Source organism: Meles meles, chromosome 12 (genome assembly GCF_922984935.1).
Source record: "Meles meles chromosome 12, mMelMel3.1 paternal haplotype, whole genome shotgun sequence".
Lineage (NCBI taxonomy): Eukaryota > Metazoa > Chordata > Mammalia > Carnivora > Mustelidae > Meles > Meles meles.
The window spans coordinates 40,971,591-40,987,653 of NC_060077.1; the positions used below are offsets into that span (position 1 = coordinate 40,971,591).

The following is a 16,063-nucleotide window of genomic DNA, read 5'->3' on the forward strand; positions in this document are numbered from 1 at the left end:
AAAACTCCTTTCAACTGCAAAAACAAAGAATAAAGCCCAAAGCAACCTGACATCTGCTTTGAGGCTGGAGAATCCTGTTGTCTTGTTAGCTCTGGGGTTATAACCCAGATAGACTTGTTCCAAGCTGGGTAACATCTAGTCTGGGCTATCCACACTACACAAACATTTCTTGGGGGAACTAGATAATGATTTAAAAATGAGCAGTAAATTAGAAGCATTAAGTGAGTGCGAGGCGTGTCCCAGTCATTTTAGAACTGGGTGTGTATGGGAGGCCCAGTTCTCAGTCGGATGAAAGTAGGGGAAGTTCTAACCTTTCTTGATCAGTCTCAGGGCTGTTCTCATACTTGAAGAGAACTCTTTTGGCTCAACCTTTTATGGAGTGTGTGAGTGTCTCAGTGAAGACATACCTCACTGAGGTCTTTCTTGTGCATTAGCCAGCCCTACTTTCTCTAAAATGATGACCTTGAGAACCTCCGAGTTTAGGAGCCTCAAAGTTTAGGCCAGATCGGCCTCTTGAGGGTGGGGCCTGAGAAGGGCGCCCTCTTCACGTGCTCCAGTCACCCTGTCCTTCCCTCTAGCTCTCTTTCTGACGTTAGCAGAAGACTGAGACTCAGAGTGAGGGAGGAGTCATGGACCCCAAGGGCCCATTACTCGGAAGCCCCACCCCTCTATTAGAGTCACCCAACCCGGAGAACTCAGAGTCATCCTCAAGAGTAAAGTTCTTTGAATTATATATATATATAAAAGGGCAAACCCACTCTAAATGTCAGTACAGACATCATGTGAGAGACAGCAGGTAATTAGAAGCAATTAGCTGTCCCCCTGCCGGGAAGCCGGGCAATTACCTTTTTCTCTCTTCCTCTTCCGTCCTTCCTTCTCCCGTGGAAGCGATAGAAGTGTTTTTCTCCCCAAGCAGCAGTGTGCGCTGAGCTGGCACAGGAATGAGGGATGAACTGAGCAGGATTCGGTCTCCTCCTCCCGCCGCCGCGGTAGCCGCCGGCAGAGCAGTGCATTGTGGAGGGTGAACGCGCCGCGGCTGCTGGAGCTGCCTTCCCGGGATCGCGCGGCGGGGAGCTGTCCGAGGTGCTGAGCGTCCCGGCCCCTGCGAGCCCATCTGCGCCCATCTGACCCCTCCAAGTCCTGGCCTTTCTCCCACCCCTCCGTCTGCCTGTCTATTCTCCTCACCTAGGGGCGTAGCGTCTGGAGGAAATCATGGTGTTCGCTCCAGGTATACCTGCACCTTGCTTTTTCACCAGGTGTCCAGGCGGGGATCGGGGAAGAGAAGGGAGAGCATAGGGAGAAAAGGCCTTTTACCTTGCCTCCCATCTGCGGGGTTTGGAGTTACTGTCTGTAAACTAGGGGCGGGAGAGTGCCTCTGTGCAGAGTCTTCGCCTCTCTCCCCAGTCCCGTCCCATCTGTCCTCTAACCATCCCCAGCTGTAGTCCCGTCGCTGCTCTAGCCGCCTGGTTCCTCCACATCCCATCGGAGCTCAGGCACCTTGAGATGTGGGACCTTTGCCAGACACACAGGCGCCTACGTGGGCGGGAGGGTGGAGAGATCCGGCCAGGAATCGTGGGCTTCAGGATACTTCGGTGGGAATCTTTTTCCCTGCCACTTAACCCTCTGCAAAAGTGGCAAAGTGACCGGGTTCCTCCCCATGTGCTGAGGAAAGAAGTGGGTGAAGCCCACGGGAGTGGGACTAAGGGCAGAGGAGCCTTACTCCTCAAGGAATTCGACCTGAAACTCTGGCAGAAGGCTGCAGCTCAGAAGCTGCTACTGCGGCGCCGCTGGCTGTTACAGTGTCTTTTAGGAGCTGGCAGTGAAGGACTTTGGTCCTTTTGCTGCTGTCTGTGGCTACAAGTTGGCGAAGAGTCAGATTTGCCTGCAGTTGACCGACTTACTGGTGTGTGCATGTGTGTGTATTTGAGTAATGTCTGTGTAAGTTGAGCATTGGGGGAAAACATGGTCATTGTTAACCTAGGAAGCTGTCTCTAGGGGGTACATACAACAAGGTCTTTCTCTCAAATTCCAGGCTCTGCTTTCATTAAATACTGTTGTGGGGGAAAAGGGAGTATGGAAAAGAGTAGAGGAGACTAAGACTCTAAGTTTGTTATGGTTCTTTCACTTGAAAGGTTTGTTTGCATTTGCTGTAGCCATTAGACCTCAGGTAGCTAGGGAGGAAAAGTATAATGCAATTTTAAAAGGGAAGAATTGAGTCTGGGTTAACTTGAGAAGGGAAAGTTCCCCCTCCCCACCCCCAAACAGGATGTTAGCTGAGGAAGCAGGAGTGAGTTTCTGTCAGTCCTGACACTCACTACAGGCAGTGACTCAGATGATGACTTGAAGGAAAGTCCAGAGGCCCTTCTGCTGACCATTTCAAATAATTCAAGGGGAGAAGTTGTTCTGTACAGTGAAGGACATTCAATCAATATAGGACCTATGAAGTTGAAAAAAATAGTTCTTGGTAGCATTTATAAACTACTTACCACTTTGTAAAGCACTTTTATGCCATTATTTCATTTGATTTTCAAATTACCCTCTGAGGGAAGCAATATTTCTCTTTTACCAGCCCCAGGGGGGCTGATATCAGATAGTCTTTGCAGCCTCAGCTGGAATTTTCTGGGTCCTCTGACTCTCTCAGAACCTATCTTCTTGACAAAATGCCTTTTCTGTCTCAGTGGTAGCCGCTTTTTTGGACAAGGTTCAGATGTAGCCCCAGGGAAATGTCTTTCCACTTCTGAGGTGAAGATGGGCTAGTGTTGTCCAGAGTTAGGGTTGTTGAGTGAAGTTAACCAGGTGTTTTCTAAAGGCATGATTGTGGGTGAAAGACTGTGTAATGAGCAGCGAGTAATTCCTGGAGAAGACTGAACTGGCTGAAGTGGACTACTGTTTGCACAGGGCTTTACTTTTCCATTTTTCTTCTAAGTTTTGTATTAGTTTTATTTTTTTCCCCTGCAGGGAATGTGGAAGTTATTCATAACTGTCAGAAATGGTATAAATTGACCTGGATAGGATATGTTACAGAAACCTGTGGGGAAACACTTTTTGGGTCATTTCTTCAATTTCGAGTTTCTCTTAAAAATTATAAGCATTTTGGGACAATAAGAATAGGGTGCCAAAATATTGTGTCAACTTACCTTTTTATTTACTGATCATATGTCTTCCAACTCATATAGTGATTTTATTCTGAAAGAATATCAGAACAATAAATTGTTTTTGAACTCTGCCAGATTTTCATCATTACGGCCTCATTTCTAGGACTGTTGCTTTTCTAAATCTCCATAATCAAGGATCCAGATGTTTTGTGCTAGTCAAGGCAAATACTCCCCCATTTTCTTCAAGCCACTCAGGAAGGGAGGGAACAGAGACATGTGCTATGATTATTCCAAAATTAATAAAGTAAAATAAGGTAATAATCCACAATGAATATAATAATAAACTAACATGGAACTGTTCATAAAATTGGGTCAGTAGGTACTGTGCCCTTCTAAACCCATTGTAGCTCTTTGGGTTTTAGCAAATGGAAACAAGGATCACGAGGTCTACTTCTATCCTTGCCTATGTGGATTGACCTGCTTTGAATGATTCTGCTGCCTCTTCACTTACGTTAAAGACAAAAGTGAAAAGTTACAGAGATTCAGGAAGCAAGTTTTAGTCCAGAAGTACAATGTAATGAAGGAGAAATGATTGTAAATTTATATAACTCTACTTAGGATTCACTCTTATTACATGGTATAAAACAACCTTGCATTCTCTTGTTTCAATTAGTCTACAGATTATAAGGAACAGGGGTTAAGTTGGGCAGGGTCTTTGAGTGGTTTCTCGGTTTACATAGTGTAGACAATTCAATTCTATACTTTTCTTCCTTCTTATACCATTCATAGACTTTGTAATTTAGGGGATTTTCATTTTATGCATTTTAATATTTAAACTCCTTACTAGTAAGCGACCATGACTCCTAATTATTTAAGGATTCAGTTATCTAAAACCTACCATGCATTTCTTCTTCTCTCTAAAGGAATGATGCAAAATTAGTAACAGTTAAATGAGGAACAAACTATAAATATATTAATTTCTCCTTAAGTGACATCTATCCTTAAATATAGATTAAACTAAGCTGGGGCACATAGCTGAGGCAAAAAACAAAATGAGGTCCCTTGTTTTTCCTGAATCTCTTATCCATTTCTCCTCCTTCCTTTCCCCACAACTGAAGGTGGAATCTTTGTATTGCAATGTGAGAAGTTTTGGAAGCATATCAGCAATGCCAAATGAAAGAGGGTAAATACAACCAATATGGAAAAATATTTTGTTTAAACCTGATATGAGGACATGGAGAAGCAACATGGGGGGGTAGGAGGATAGGAGAAGAGTAAATGAAACAAGATGGGATTGGGAGGGAGACAAACCATAAATGACTCTTAATCTCACAAAACAAACTGGGGGTTGCTGGGGGGAGGTGGGATTGGGAGAGGGGGAGCGGGCTATGGACACTGGGGAGGGGAGGTGAACCATAAGAGACTATGTACTCTGAAAAACAACCTGAGGGTTTTGAAGGGTCAGGGGTGGGAGGTTGGGGCAACCTGAGGGTTTTGAAGGGTCAGGGGTGGGAGGTTGGGGGAACAGGTGGTGGGTAATGGGGAGGGCACGTTTTGCATGGAGCACTGGGTGTTGTGCAAAAAGAATGAATACTGTTACACTGAAAAAAATAAATAAAATGAAAGAAAAAAAAAAAAAGAAAAATATTTTGGCCTGGTGCATAGCACTAAATTGACCCAGATTACTTAGTTTGTTGCTATGAAAAAGCTTCCATTTGGGAAGAAAAAAGTTTTGGGATGTCTGGAGTTTACATGCGGTGCTGGTTTTGGGGGGCGGAAATCAAGGCATTATTACGCATTCATGGACAAAGTCAAAGTAGAAGAAAGAAGAAAAACCACTGGGCATTGATGTTGAAAGTGAAAAAGAATACAAGAAAATTTTAGCATATTTCTTGGCCTATTCCAGAGTGAGAAAGCTTATGTCCACAGATTCAAATATTTTTTCAGTGCCCTGGTTTCATCCAAAGAATTCCAGACTCTGAACAATCAGATTAACAACTCCTTCTTCCTTGGCGAAGAGCTAATAAAGAATAGATTGTGAGGTGTGCCTGGGAGGCTCTGTGGGTTAAGCCTCTGCCTTTGGCTCAGGTCATGATCTCAGAGATCGAACCCCGCATCAGGCTCTCTGCTGGGCAGGGAGCCTGCTCCCCCCCACCCCCCGCCTGTTGCTCTGCCTGCTTATGATCTCTCTCTCTCTCTCTGTCAAATAAATAAATAAAACTTTAAAAAAGGATAGATTGTGAAATATAAAGTGAGAACAGATGTTTCCTTATCCTTGGGCCATCCCCCACGTACCCCATTCAAGAATTAATGTACCTCTTTTTGTGGATAGCGAATATATACTTGACTTGTTTGGATTTCCTTCAAGTAACATGTATTATCAAGAGAAAGATCTTTCTTCTTATTCATGAATTAGATTAGGTATGATAACAAGGATTTCAAGGTGAAATAAAAATGGTGTAATTGTAAACAATTGAATAGCCAGGTTCTTGACTTCTAAGATTAGTTTCAAAAACCTTTAGCAACAATAGTTCTACAAAGAGTTATTAAAATATCTAAGAAAATATTTATTGCAAGGTAATTATAACTTTTATTTATTTGTATAACCTCTTACCAATTCCTGAGAGATTAATGAATAAATAAATGATATTATAGACTGTCCTAACTTTAAGGTTTATAAGCTGCCAACTTGGGCAAAAAATTATCTTCTGTTAGCATAAATATTTTTTACTTTTATTAATTTATTATTTTTAAAAATTACCTACAGTTAAATAGACTTTAACAAGTTGACTTTCAGATACGTTGTGAATTATAGGTTAAGGTTTATTTTTTATATGAATATTCAATTATTATTTTATTATTTATTTATTTATTAAAAAGATTTTATTTATTTATTTGACTGACAGAGATCACAAGTAGGCAGAGAGGCAGGCGGGAGGTGGGGGAAGAAGGCTCCCCACCCAGCAGAGAGCCTAATGTGTGGTTCGATCCCAGGACCCTGAGATCATGACCCAAGCTGAAGGCAGAAGCTTTAACCCACTGAGCCACCCAGGTGTCCCATAATTATTATTTTTAAAAAAATATTTTATTTAGGGGTGCCTGGGTGGCTCAGTGGGTTAACCCTCTGCCTTCAGCTCGGGTCATGGTCCCAGGGTCCTGGGATCGAGCCCCACATCGGGCTCTCTGCTCCGCGGGGAGCCTGCTTCCTCCTCTCTCTCTGCCTGCCTCTCTGCCTAGTTGTGGTTTCTCTCTGTCAAATAAATAAAAAATGTTTAAAAAAATATTTTATTTATTTATTTGAGAGAGAGAGAGAGAAATACAGAGAGGGAGAGGAGAGAAACAGACTCCTCACTGAGCAGAGAGCCAATGCTGGGCTCAATCCCAGGACCCTGAGATCATGCCCTGAGCCGAAGGCAGATGCCACACAGGTGCCCCTATGAATCTTCAATTATTCTAATACCATCTGTTGGCAAGATAATATCTCTCTGTTGAATTACCTTTATAACTTATTAAAAGTTAACTGGCTATATTTCTGTGGGTCTATTTCTATTCTATTTCATTCATCTATATGTCTATCCTTCCACTAATACCATGCCATCTTGCTTTATAGTAAGTCTTAAAATTAAAATTAAGTAGTACAATCCTTTTTGTTTTTCTCTTTCAAAATTGTTTTGGCTATTGTAATTTCTTTGACTTTCCACATAAATTTAGAATCAGCTTGCCTGTATCTACATAAAATGAAATCTACTGATCAGTTTGTGGAGAATTAATATCTTAGCTATGTTGAATCTCCAGTCTATGAACATGATAGTTCTCTTCATTTATTTAGTTCTTTGATTTCTCTCATTAGTATTTTGTACTTTCAGCCTATAGATCTTGTGTATGCTTTGATAGATTTATACCTAAAATTTTAGGGGGGGGGGAGTTACTGTAAATGGCATTTAAAAACAATTCAATTTCTAAAAGTTCATTACTAGTATAGAAATACAGTTCTTTTTTAAATGTTAATCTTGTTTCCTATGATCTTGCTTACCTCTCTTATTAGTTGTAGGAGCTAACTTGTAGATTACTTAGGATTATTTTTAAAGATTTTATTTACTTCATAGAGATAGAGGGAAAGAGAGTGAGCACAAGGAGGGGGAACTGTGGAGGGAGAGGGAGAAGCAGGCTCCCTGCTGAGCAGGGAGTCCTATGAGGAACTAAATCCTAGGACGTGGGATCATGACCTGAACGCAAGGGCAGACAGTTAACAGACTAAGCCACCCAGGCACCCCTCTTCTAAGTTTTTATTTAGAAAACCATGTTGTTTGTAAATAAGGACTCTTTAATTTCTTTTCCAGCTTTTAGCCATTTTGCATTGGCCAGGGCACTAGCACACTATTAAATAGAAATAATTAGAATGGACATTTTAATTTTAGGGGAAAGCATGAAATCTTTCACCATTAGGCATGATGTTAGCCATAGAATTTTTCACAGATGCTTTTTTTAGGTTGAGGAAGTTCCTTTTGTAGTCCAGGTTTGCAGTGAATTTTTATCATTAATAGACATTGAATATCATGAAATGTTTTTTCTGCTTCTAATAATATGTAATGTTGGTTTTCTTTTTTAGAGTATTAATATGGTGGGTTACACTGATTGATTTTCAAATGTTGAACCAGCCTTACATTCCTGAGATAACACTTATTTGATTATGATGTACTGTTCTTTTCATCTGCTGAAGGATTCAATTTGTTAATATTTTTTGAACAATATTTTGGTCACTGTTCATGAGATAGTTTGGTCTATAGTTTGCTTTCCACATACTATCTTTATCTGGTTTTGATATCAGTATAATGCTATCTTCATAAATAAGCTAAGTATTTCTGCCTTTGATTTTCTGAAAGAGTTGTAGACTGGTATAATTTCTTCCTTAAATGAATTCATTGGTGAAACCATATGGGCTTAGAATTTTCTTTGTGGGAAGCTCTTTAAACGTGAATTCTATTTCTTTAATAGATACAGAACTGTTCTGTTAGTTTTGAGTTAGTTTTGATAGTTTTTACAGAAATTGGTACACTTTATCTAATTTACTGGATTTGTGTGAACAAATTTGTTTGTAATACTCTCTTACCTGTTCAATACATGTAGGATTTATAGTGATATCTTCCTTTCATTTCCAATACTGGTAATTTCTGGCTTTTTTGTTTATTTTTTGTCAGTTAGGCTGCAGGAATGTTAATTTTTTATCTTTTCGAAGAAACATCTTTTTGGTCTCATTGATATTCCTTAATGTTTTTCCTATTTTCAATGTCATTGATTTCTGCTGTTTATTGTTTCCTTCTTTCTACTAGCTTTAACTTTATTTTGCCCTTCTTTTTCTAGACTTAAAATTAAACTTAGATTATTTATTTTAGATCTTTCTTCTCGTATAGACATTTAATGCTGTAAATATTCACTGAACAGTTCTTACAACTTTTAATATATTTTTATTTTCATTCAGTACAAAATGTTTTGTAATTTCCCTTGATAACCTCTTCTTTTCCCCATAGATTATTTAGAAATACATTGTTTGGTTTCCAATTACTTGGGGATTCCCCACATATATTCCTGTTATTGATTTCTGCTATAATTCCATTATGATCAGAGAATAAGCTTTCTTTGATTTAGTTTTGTTTAATTTGTTAAGGTATGTTTATGAGACAGAATATGGTATATCTTGGTAAATGTTTCATGTGCACCAAAAAAATGTATATTTTGCTCTTATTGGATAGAATGCTCTATAAATGTCATTTTGATACAGTTGATTGCTAATATTGTTCATTTCTTCTATATCCTCACTCATATTCAGCTTACTTGGTTAATTGATTATTAGGCACGAAGTGCTAAATCTTCTAGCAAAAATTGTGGATTTTCCCATTTTTCCTTTTGGTTTGACACTTTTTGCTTTCTGTATCTTGAAGCACTCTTATTAGAGAGACAACAATCTAATAGACTGTTAGGTCTTTCTGAATTGACTCTTTTATCATTTAGAAATGTCTTTCTTTATCTCTGGCATTTCTCTTAGTCTGTAGTCTCTTTTGACTTATAATAACATAGCTACTCCAGCTTTCTTTTGATTAATGTTTGTATGGTACTGTCAATCCTCATTATTCACAGACTCCATATCTGCAAATTTGCTTGCTCAGAAAATCTATTTGTAAAATAGATCAATCAAAATCAGTACTTGCAGAACTTCCTCTGCCATTCAAGGACATGTACAGAATGGCAGAAAAAATTGAGTTGCTTGACGTGCATGTTCCCAGCTAAGGTTGAACAAGCAACATTTGCCTTCTTACTTTAGCTCTCGTACTGTAAACAAATGTGCTTTTTGTGGTCTGTTTGGTTTTTCACACATTTGTACTTTTTGCTGGTGATGTCACTGTTTAGTGTTGTCCTCAAGTGTAGTGCTAAGGGATTGTCTAAGATTTCTAAGTAGAAGAAGGTAGTGACATGCTTTATGGAGGGAAATGTTAGATAAGCTCCCCTCAGGTATAAGTTATAGTGCTGTTGGCTGTGAGGTAAATTTTAATAAATCAAAAACATATATTAATTAAAGTGTCCTTAAACAGAAACACACATAAGACAAAGTTACATATTGATCAGTTGACTAAAATGTTACAACCAGAGGCTCATAGATACCTAACCCTGTATTTCTCTTAGGAACAATGGTTCCATATTTGCTAATTCACTGTTTGCAGCTACTTTATAGAACACAACTTTTGTGAATAATGAGAACAACCTTTATATTATTTCCCATACTTTTATTATTTTTTAAAATTTTATTTGTTTATCTGACCCATAGAGAGAGAACACAAACAGGGCAATGGTAGGCTGAGGAAGAGGGAGAGGCAGTCTCCCTGCAGAACAAGGAGCCAATGCAGGACTCGATCCCAGAACCTTGGGGTCATGACCTGAGCCAAAGGCAGATGCTTAACCAACTGAGCCCCCCAGATGCCCCCATCCTTTTGTTTTTAAGTCACCTTGCTCATTGTATTCAATGTGGGTTTCTTGCAGACAGCATATTTTTGGGTCTTGCTTTTTAATCAAATATGTAGTTTTAAAGGTTTAAGTTAGTGGCTGACTGCCTGCATATCTTTCTCCTATTATTACTGTGTTTTCTAATTTCCCATTATTGTTTAAAATTAAATACTATTTTAACATTTGATAATTTTTGTTGTTAGAATTTTAGAAATTTTAATAAGCATAGATAATCTAAAAGAAAACAAAAATCACAACATTATCCACTGCTGTTAATATTTTATGTATAACCTCTCAGACCTTGTCTCTATGAGTATAGCTCCCACTTTTTTAAACAAAAATATTACCTTGACATGTATGCTACTTTTTGACATGATTGTTTACACATGCCATTTTTTGTGCCATTTAGCTATCCAATACATATAATTAAAAAAAAAAAAGACATGGAACAAATGTTGCCATTATTCCCCTTTTTACAGATGATAAAAGTAAGACTCAGAATGCCTGACCAATTTTATGTTGCGGAACCAAGATTTGACATTGGATGCACTGACCTTCTAAAAATAGCATAGTTTTTAAATGCATAGCAAGCAACAAATAATATGTACACTAGGATTAGAGACAAAGAAAAAGAGATAAAGCTATTTTCCCGTGGAGAAAATCTGCATGTTGAGAACCCCTTCTTCCAAATTAGAGTTTACAACTCTCAACCACACAGAAATGGGCTCTGTGCTTTCACACTTCTTGGATTCTTCATCTACTCCAGGCTGCTGCTGTTGGTGATAGAGGGAAAGAGTGGACAGACAAAATTGCCAAAAGTTGACCAGGGAGAAAAAGAAGAGAGCCAACAAATTTACACAATGCTTGATAATTTTCAAACCACTTACATTAACTAGGTGCTGTATGCAAGATAGTCTTTGAGTTGAAATAAATGGCATTGGAATAAGTATAGTCTCTCCTTCTCTGTACAACTGCTGAGAATATTTCACTTATCCCAGAGCAATTCAAACATGAGGCAAAGTTGGTTGCTGCAGAAGCATGGATTTAAGGACAGTTAGGTGTAGGCTCCAAAAGCTTACCTCTTCCATGTCTACACTTAGTGCAACTGGGTAAGCCATCCAATCTTGATGATTTGCTGAGTTGTAAAACGAAGATCATAGTATCTATTTTCCAAAACGTTAATGAAGATAAAGATGAAATGTCTGGTCCACAGTAGGCTAAATGTTAGCTATTACTGATGTTATTGAATACTGTTATGCTGAAAAAATAAATAAATTTAATAAAAAAAAGAAATGAATCATAATGTGTTTTTATATACCTATTCAGGGTTATGATTTCAAAATTGGACCATCAGTCTTGGAAAGCTCTACAGTTAATTTTCTTTTTGCAGAAGAAGACTGACTTACTGGTTCAATATGTTACCTGGGTAGAGGTTATGAAACGTTAAAGCCAAGTGCTATGACAAACTGAGTTGATGATAAAGCAGATGTCTGAGTGCGTCCTGGGATGAATAAGTTATGAATCATGAAAAGTTGCCGTTTAAAAGCCAGCAGCTGCATGATTGAAAGCAGATGGCCATCTTGCTGATCTGAATAATCCTGATATTGTCTAAATTTAAAAGCTGAATGGTGATTTTCTGATAAGGACATAAAGCATTATGTTTTAATATTTAACTAGGGTAGATTTGTATTTTGAATATGAAGTTTTATTTCACATTCTCTTTGTCTTGTGTGTGTGTGTGTGTCTTTTGTCATAGCCACGCACATTCTTAGATACTATTCTTTGAGTATTATCTTTGGTCCTACATGAATCTTCTTGGGAAGAAAGCTTTTCTTCTTCTTATAAAGATACTTTCTTGGTGAAACAACCACAGTCACTAACCAGAGATAGGGACAGGTGTTAGAGTTTTCCTTCAGAAGGTGTTCTGACTGGCAATATTACTTTGAGTCAATTAACCTGCTTCCCGTGCCTCTTTTTCAATCTTTGTCTAAAAGCCACCCTCAACATCTCAGAGGGTTCTCAGTGTGAACATTTACTGGACAGAAGAGATAAACGTAAGAAAAGGGAGGGCAGCTAACATCTGTAGAAGACACATTGCGTGTATCTCATGCATTTTTCTTTTTCTTTTTTTTTTTTTAAAGATTTTATTTATTTATTTGACAGACAGAGATCAGAAGTAGGCAGAGAGGCAGGCAGAGAGAGGAGGAAGCAGGCTCCCTGCTGAGCAGAGAGCCCAATGTGGGACTCGATCCCAGGACCCTGGGATCATGACCTGAGCCCAAGGCAGAGGCTTTAACCCACTGAGCCACCCAGGCACCCCCCCATGCATTTTTCTTAATGCAAGGAAAAACTTTATAAAGTACATGCCAAATTGTTTTTCTTTAACTTGTCTCTAAAACACTGTTTCATGTTTCAAACAGTGACAGTTGATCTAGTTGCTGAAACTAGTAGGCAAAAATGCAATGCCTTTTCCCATTCCTTTAACACCTTTTTTTCTTTAAAATGAGAGAAATAGTGTTTATGGTACTCAAGAAATATGCTCAAATTAGGAATGTGATATCTCCATTCTGGACACCTTGCATAAACTGTATGAGGGGTCTGTTTGGTGTTTAGACAGGGAGCCTTCATAGAATCCACATCTTGTGTTGCCTGACAGAAGCTGTTAATTTTTTTTTCTCTATGGAATTCATTTCTAACATTCTTGTGTACTTATTTCTGCCTCCCCACTTTAATTTTACATTTTTGTGGGAAGGAAAAATGAAATTATATGTTTCTTGCAGCACCATAAATGAGATTTTGATCACCCCTGACCAGGGAATTTAGAATGAAATTCCCTATAGTCTTAATTGCAATCTGACTCATGTTTTAGAATAGATTATTTCACCACATCATCAGACCATGCTGTACAAGTCAATAAATAATAGTTGTTTTGCTCTAAAAATAACTTATGTTAAGAAGGACAAACATTATAGCTTCATTTATCTTGCCAAACTTTCTTGTGTCTATAGGGCGATACCAGTTGGGTGGCCCCAATCAGTATTTATTAGACTGGAACTCAGTAAAAAGAATAAGTATGACCCTTCTCCACTCACAACCTTGGACCAGAGCAGATTCCCTTAGGAAAGGTCAGGTGCAGCTTGGCCTGGGGAAAGAAATGTAGTAACCTTTGTAGGAGCAGAGCTGCGGATATCAAGAAAGGTCATCAGTAAGTGAATGGGGGAGGGGGTATAAATACTTCATATATTTTTATTCATTGATTTAAGAAACATTCACAGACTCTCCTCTGTGAGCCGGGTGTCCTGCTCTGTGCTCAGTGCTAGGACTTCCTCATAAAAACGTACGTACAAAGGTTAGGGTCCCTTAACTGAAGGGTAGAGAGTAGAGGGGATCAAGAGGAGGAATGGGTCAAATCTGTAGGGAAGGAAGTGACCGTCTTGCCTGGATCTGATTCCTTCTGGGAAGCCTGCCCTGGGAATGGCTGAAGCCTTACTTCAATAGAGAAACCCTCCTATCTGGACCATTTTTTACTGCCACTGGGCTGGCTGTGTGTAAGAACTCTGTTTGTGAGTGCTGGAGTGTGGGACTGGGAGGCATAACCAGGTAGAAAGACAGAGTCTCTTTTGTCTTGTCCTTTTAGGTACAGATATGCACTTTATAAGGAAATAGTCTCGAGTGGTTTGTGGTTCAGTCAGCGAAGCTGCTGCCTTCAGCTCAGGTCATGATCCCAGGGTTGGATCAAATCCCACATCAGGCTCCCTGTTCAGTGGGGAGTTTGCTTGTCCCTTTCCTTCTGCCCTCCTCCCTGCTCCTGATCTCTCTCTCTTCTCAGTCTCTTTCTCTCTCAAATACGTAAGTAGAATCTTAAAAAAAAAAATAGTCTCTATTATCCTGAAATGACAATAAGGATACCCCCAAGGAGACTTGAAAGAAGACTCTCTAAGACGAGCAGAGGTATTAGATCTGGGCCTGACTCTGGCCTCCAGAATTTATCTTTGCTTAAGGTCATCTCCGTTTAATGACCACACGACCACTGCCACCACCAAGATGGGACGAGGGTGTTCTATGCTCCCTTTAAAGCATTGCTCAACATGTCTTTTCCGTTTTTAAGCTATAGCTAAGGAGAACTTTTATTGAACACTAGGGGAAAACCCAAAGGAAATCAGCATGCAAACATACTAAAAGGATCAGGATTTTGATCCGGTAGTAGACATTTCACTTCTTGGTCCCTATTCCTGCCCATTCCATCATGGTCTGTGCTGTAGCTCAGGGTTTCTCAAAGCTAGCTACACATTAACATTACATGGGAAGCTTTTTTTTTTTTTTTAAAGATTTTGTTTATTTGAGAGTCAGAGAGAGTGCTAGAGAGCAATAGTATGGTAAGGGCCAGAGAGAGAAGCAGACTCTCAGCTGAGCTGGGAGCTTGATGTGGGACTCAATCCCAGGACTCTGGGGTCATGACCTGAGCCAAAGGCAGGTACCCAACAAACTGAGCCACCCAGGCAGCCCTACCTTGGGAGCTCTTGAAATATATTGATGCTCTGGGTCCTACCCAGACTGGTAACATAAAATAAAATCTCAAGTTGTGTGCCCTACGCAAGCATAAGTGTTTGTTAAAGGCTCTCCTAGTGGCTGATTGTGCATTTAGGCTGAGAACTACTGATCAAACTTCCAAGAGCAAGTACAATAGGTAGGCAGCTTGCCTGGTTCCTTATACTCTCTATTTCTTATGTATCTTCTCTTCTCAGAACAGGGTACATACAAGTGCTTTGTATACATTGGATGAATGAATGGATGCATGAATGAATGTATGAATGGACAAATGGTCATCTTTCTTTTTACCTCATAATCATCCTATTAAACTAAAAACCAAGAGAAGATTCTAACTCTCCTGCCTGTCTGGGGCCTTCTCACCCAAGTGCTGCTCTGGTTTGAAGAAGATACCTCTTCTGGTCATTGACGGGACTGTAGGATTGTCACTGATTAAAAACTGGTGGTGTCTTCTTCCACTTGTGTGCGGTGAGATCTCAGTCACTCAAGGGTCATAGCAGTCATACTACCAGGATTACACACAGCAGTTAGCAGGAGGGTCTGTAGATCCACAGGCAGATGAGTTCTACTGTAGTTAAGCAAGGGGGTCAAAGTTAAGTAAGCTTAGTACTCCAGTATAGGGCAGAAGGCAGGGGATATGGCCACAGAGGGACATCGACCAGGAATTTGCACCAAGGGCCTTGGGGGTGAGATCCCTCTTGTTTGGTGGTTTGCCTGCAGACATTATTTTGAGACAGGGTCCGGTTCACACCTGAGGAAGGAATAGGGCAGAGCCCAGGATATATGTGCCAAGGATTGCTCAGCGGTGTAGACTCTGTATCCTCTCCAGTGACATTCTAAGTAGCTTTTCATATTCCTACAATAATCTTGGTCAAATGGAAAAATGGGGATAGTTTTCTTGGCTCCACATTTCAGAAGGGCACTTTACTGCAAATTTCAAACACAGAAGAAAAGAATCAAAGTAAATATATAATCAAATCAATTTTCCTTTAGGCTTAAGATACATTTTTGTTATATAATTTAACTTAGAAGCAATTTATATATAGGAAAATTAGCATATTTATTATTTATAGAGTATTACATACAAGGCATGAGTCTGGAAATACATTTTTAATGCTATTTAATATGCTAAGTGTCCTATTTTGTTTTGGAAATCCTGGGATTGAATTGACTAAATGTTTTGTTATACTGCCATAAAAGGCAATTATATATATTTAATCTTTAAAATCATTAGTCTTTAAATCTTTTTTTTAAAGATTTTATTTATTTATTTGACAGAGAGAGAGATCACAAGTAGGCAGAGAGGCAGGCAGAGAGAGAAGGAGGGGAAGCAGGCTCCCCGCTGAGCAGAGAGCCGGATGCGGGGCTTGATCCCAGGACCCTGAGGTAGCTGAAGGCAGAGCTTAGCCTACTGAGCCACCCAG

At 39.4% G+C, this 16,063-nt stretch overlaps 1 protein-coding gene across 1 annotated transcript in view; it reads left to right on the top strand.

The window, feature by feature from the left end:
* The first annotated feature begins 852 nt into the window (after nucleotides 1–852).
* The window catches only part of AKAIN1 (A-kinase anchor inhibitor 1), a 50,151-nt gene continuing 34,940 nt past the window's right edge, over nucleotides 853–16,063 (top strand). Inside the window, exon 1 of the mRNA XM_046025433.1 lies at nucleotides 853–1,228. Within this exon, the coding sequence (XP_045881389.1) occupies nucleotides 1,213–1,228 (16 nt within the window). The 5' untranslated portion in view covers nucleotides 853–1,212. The remainder of the gene's footprint in view (nucleotides 1,229–16,063) is intronic.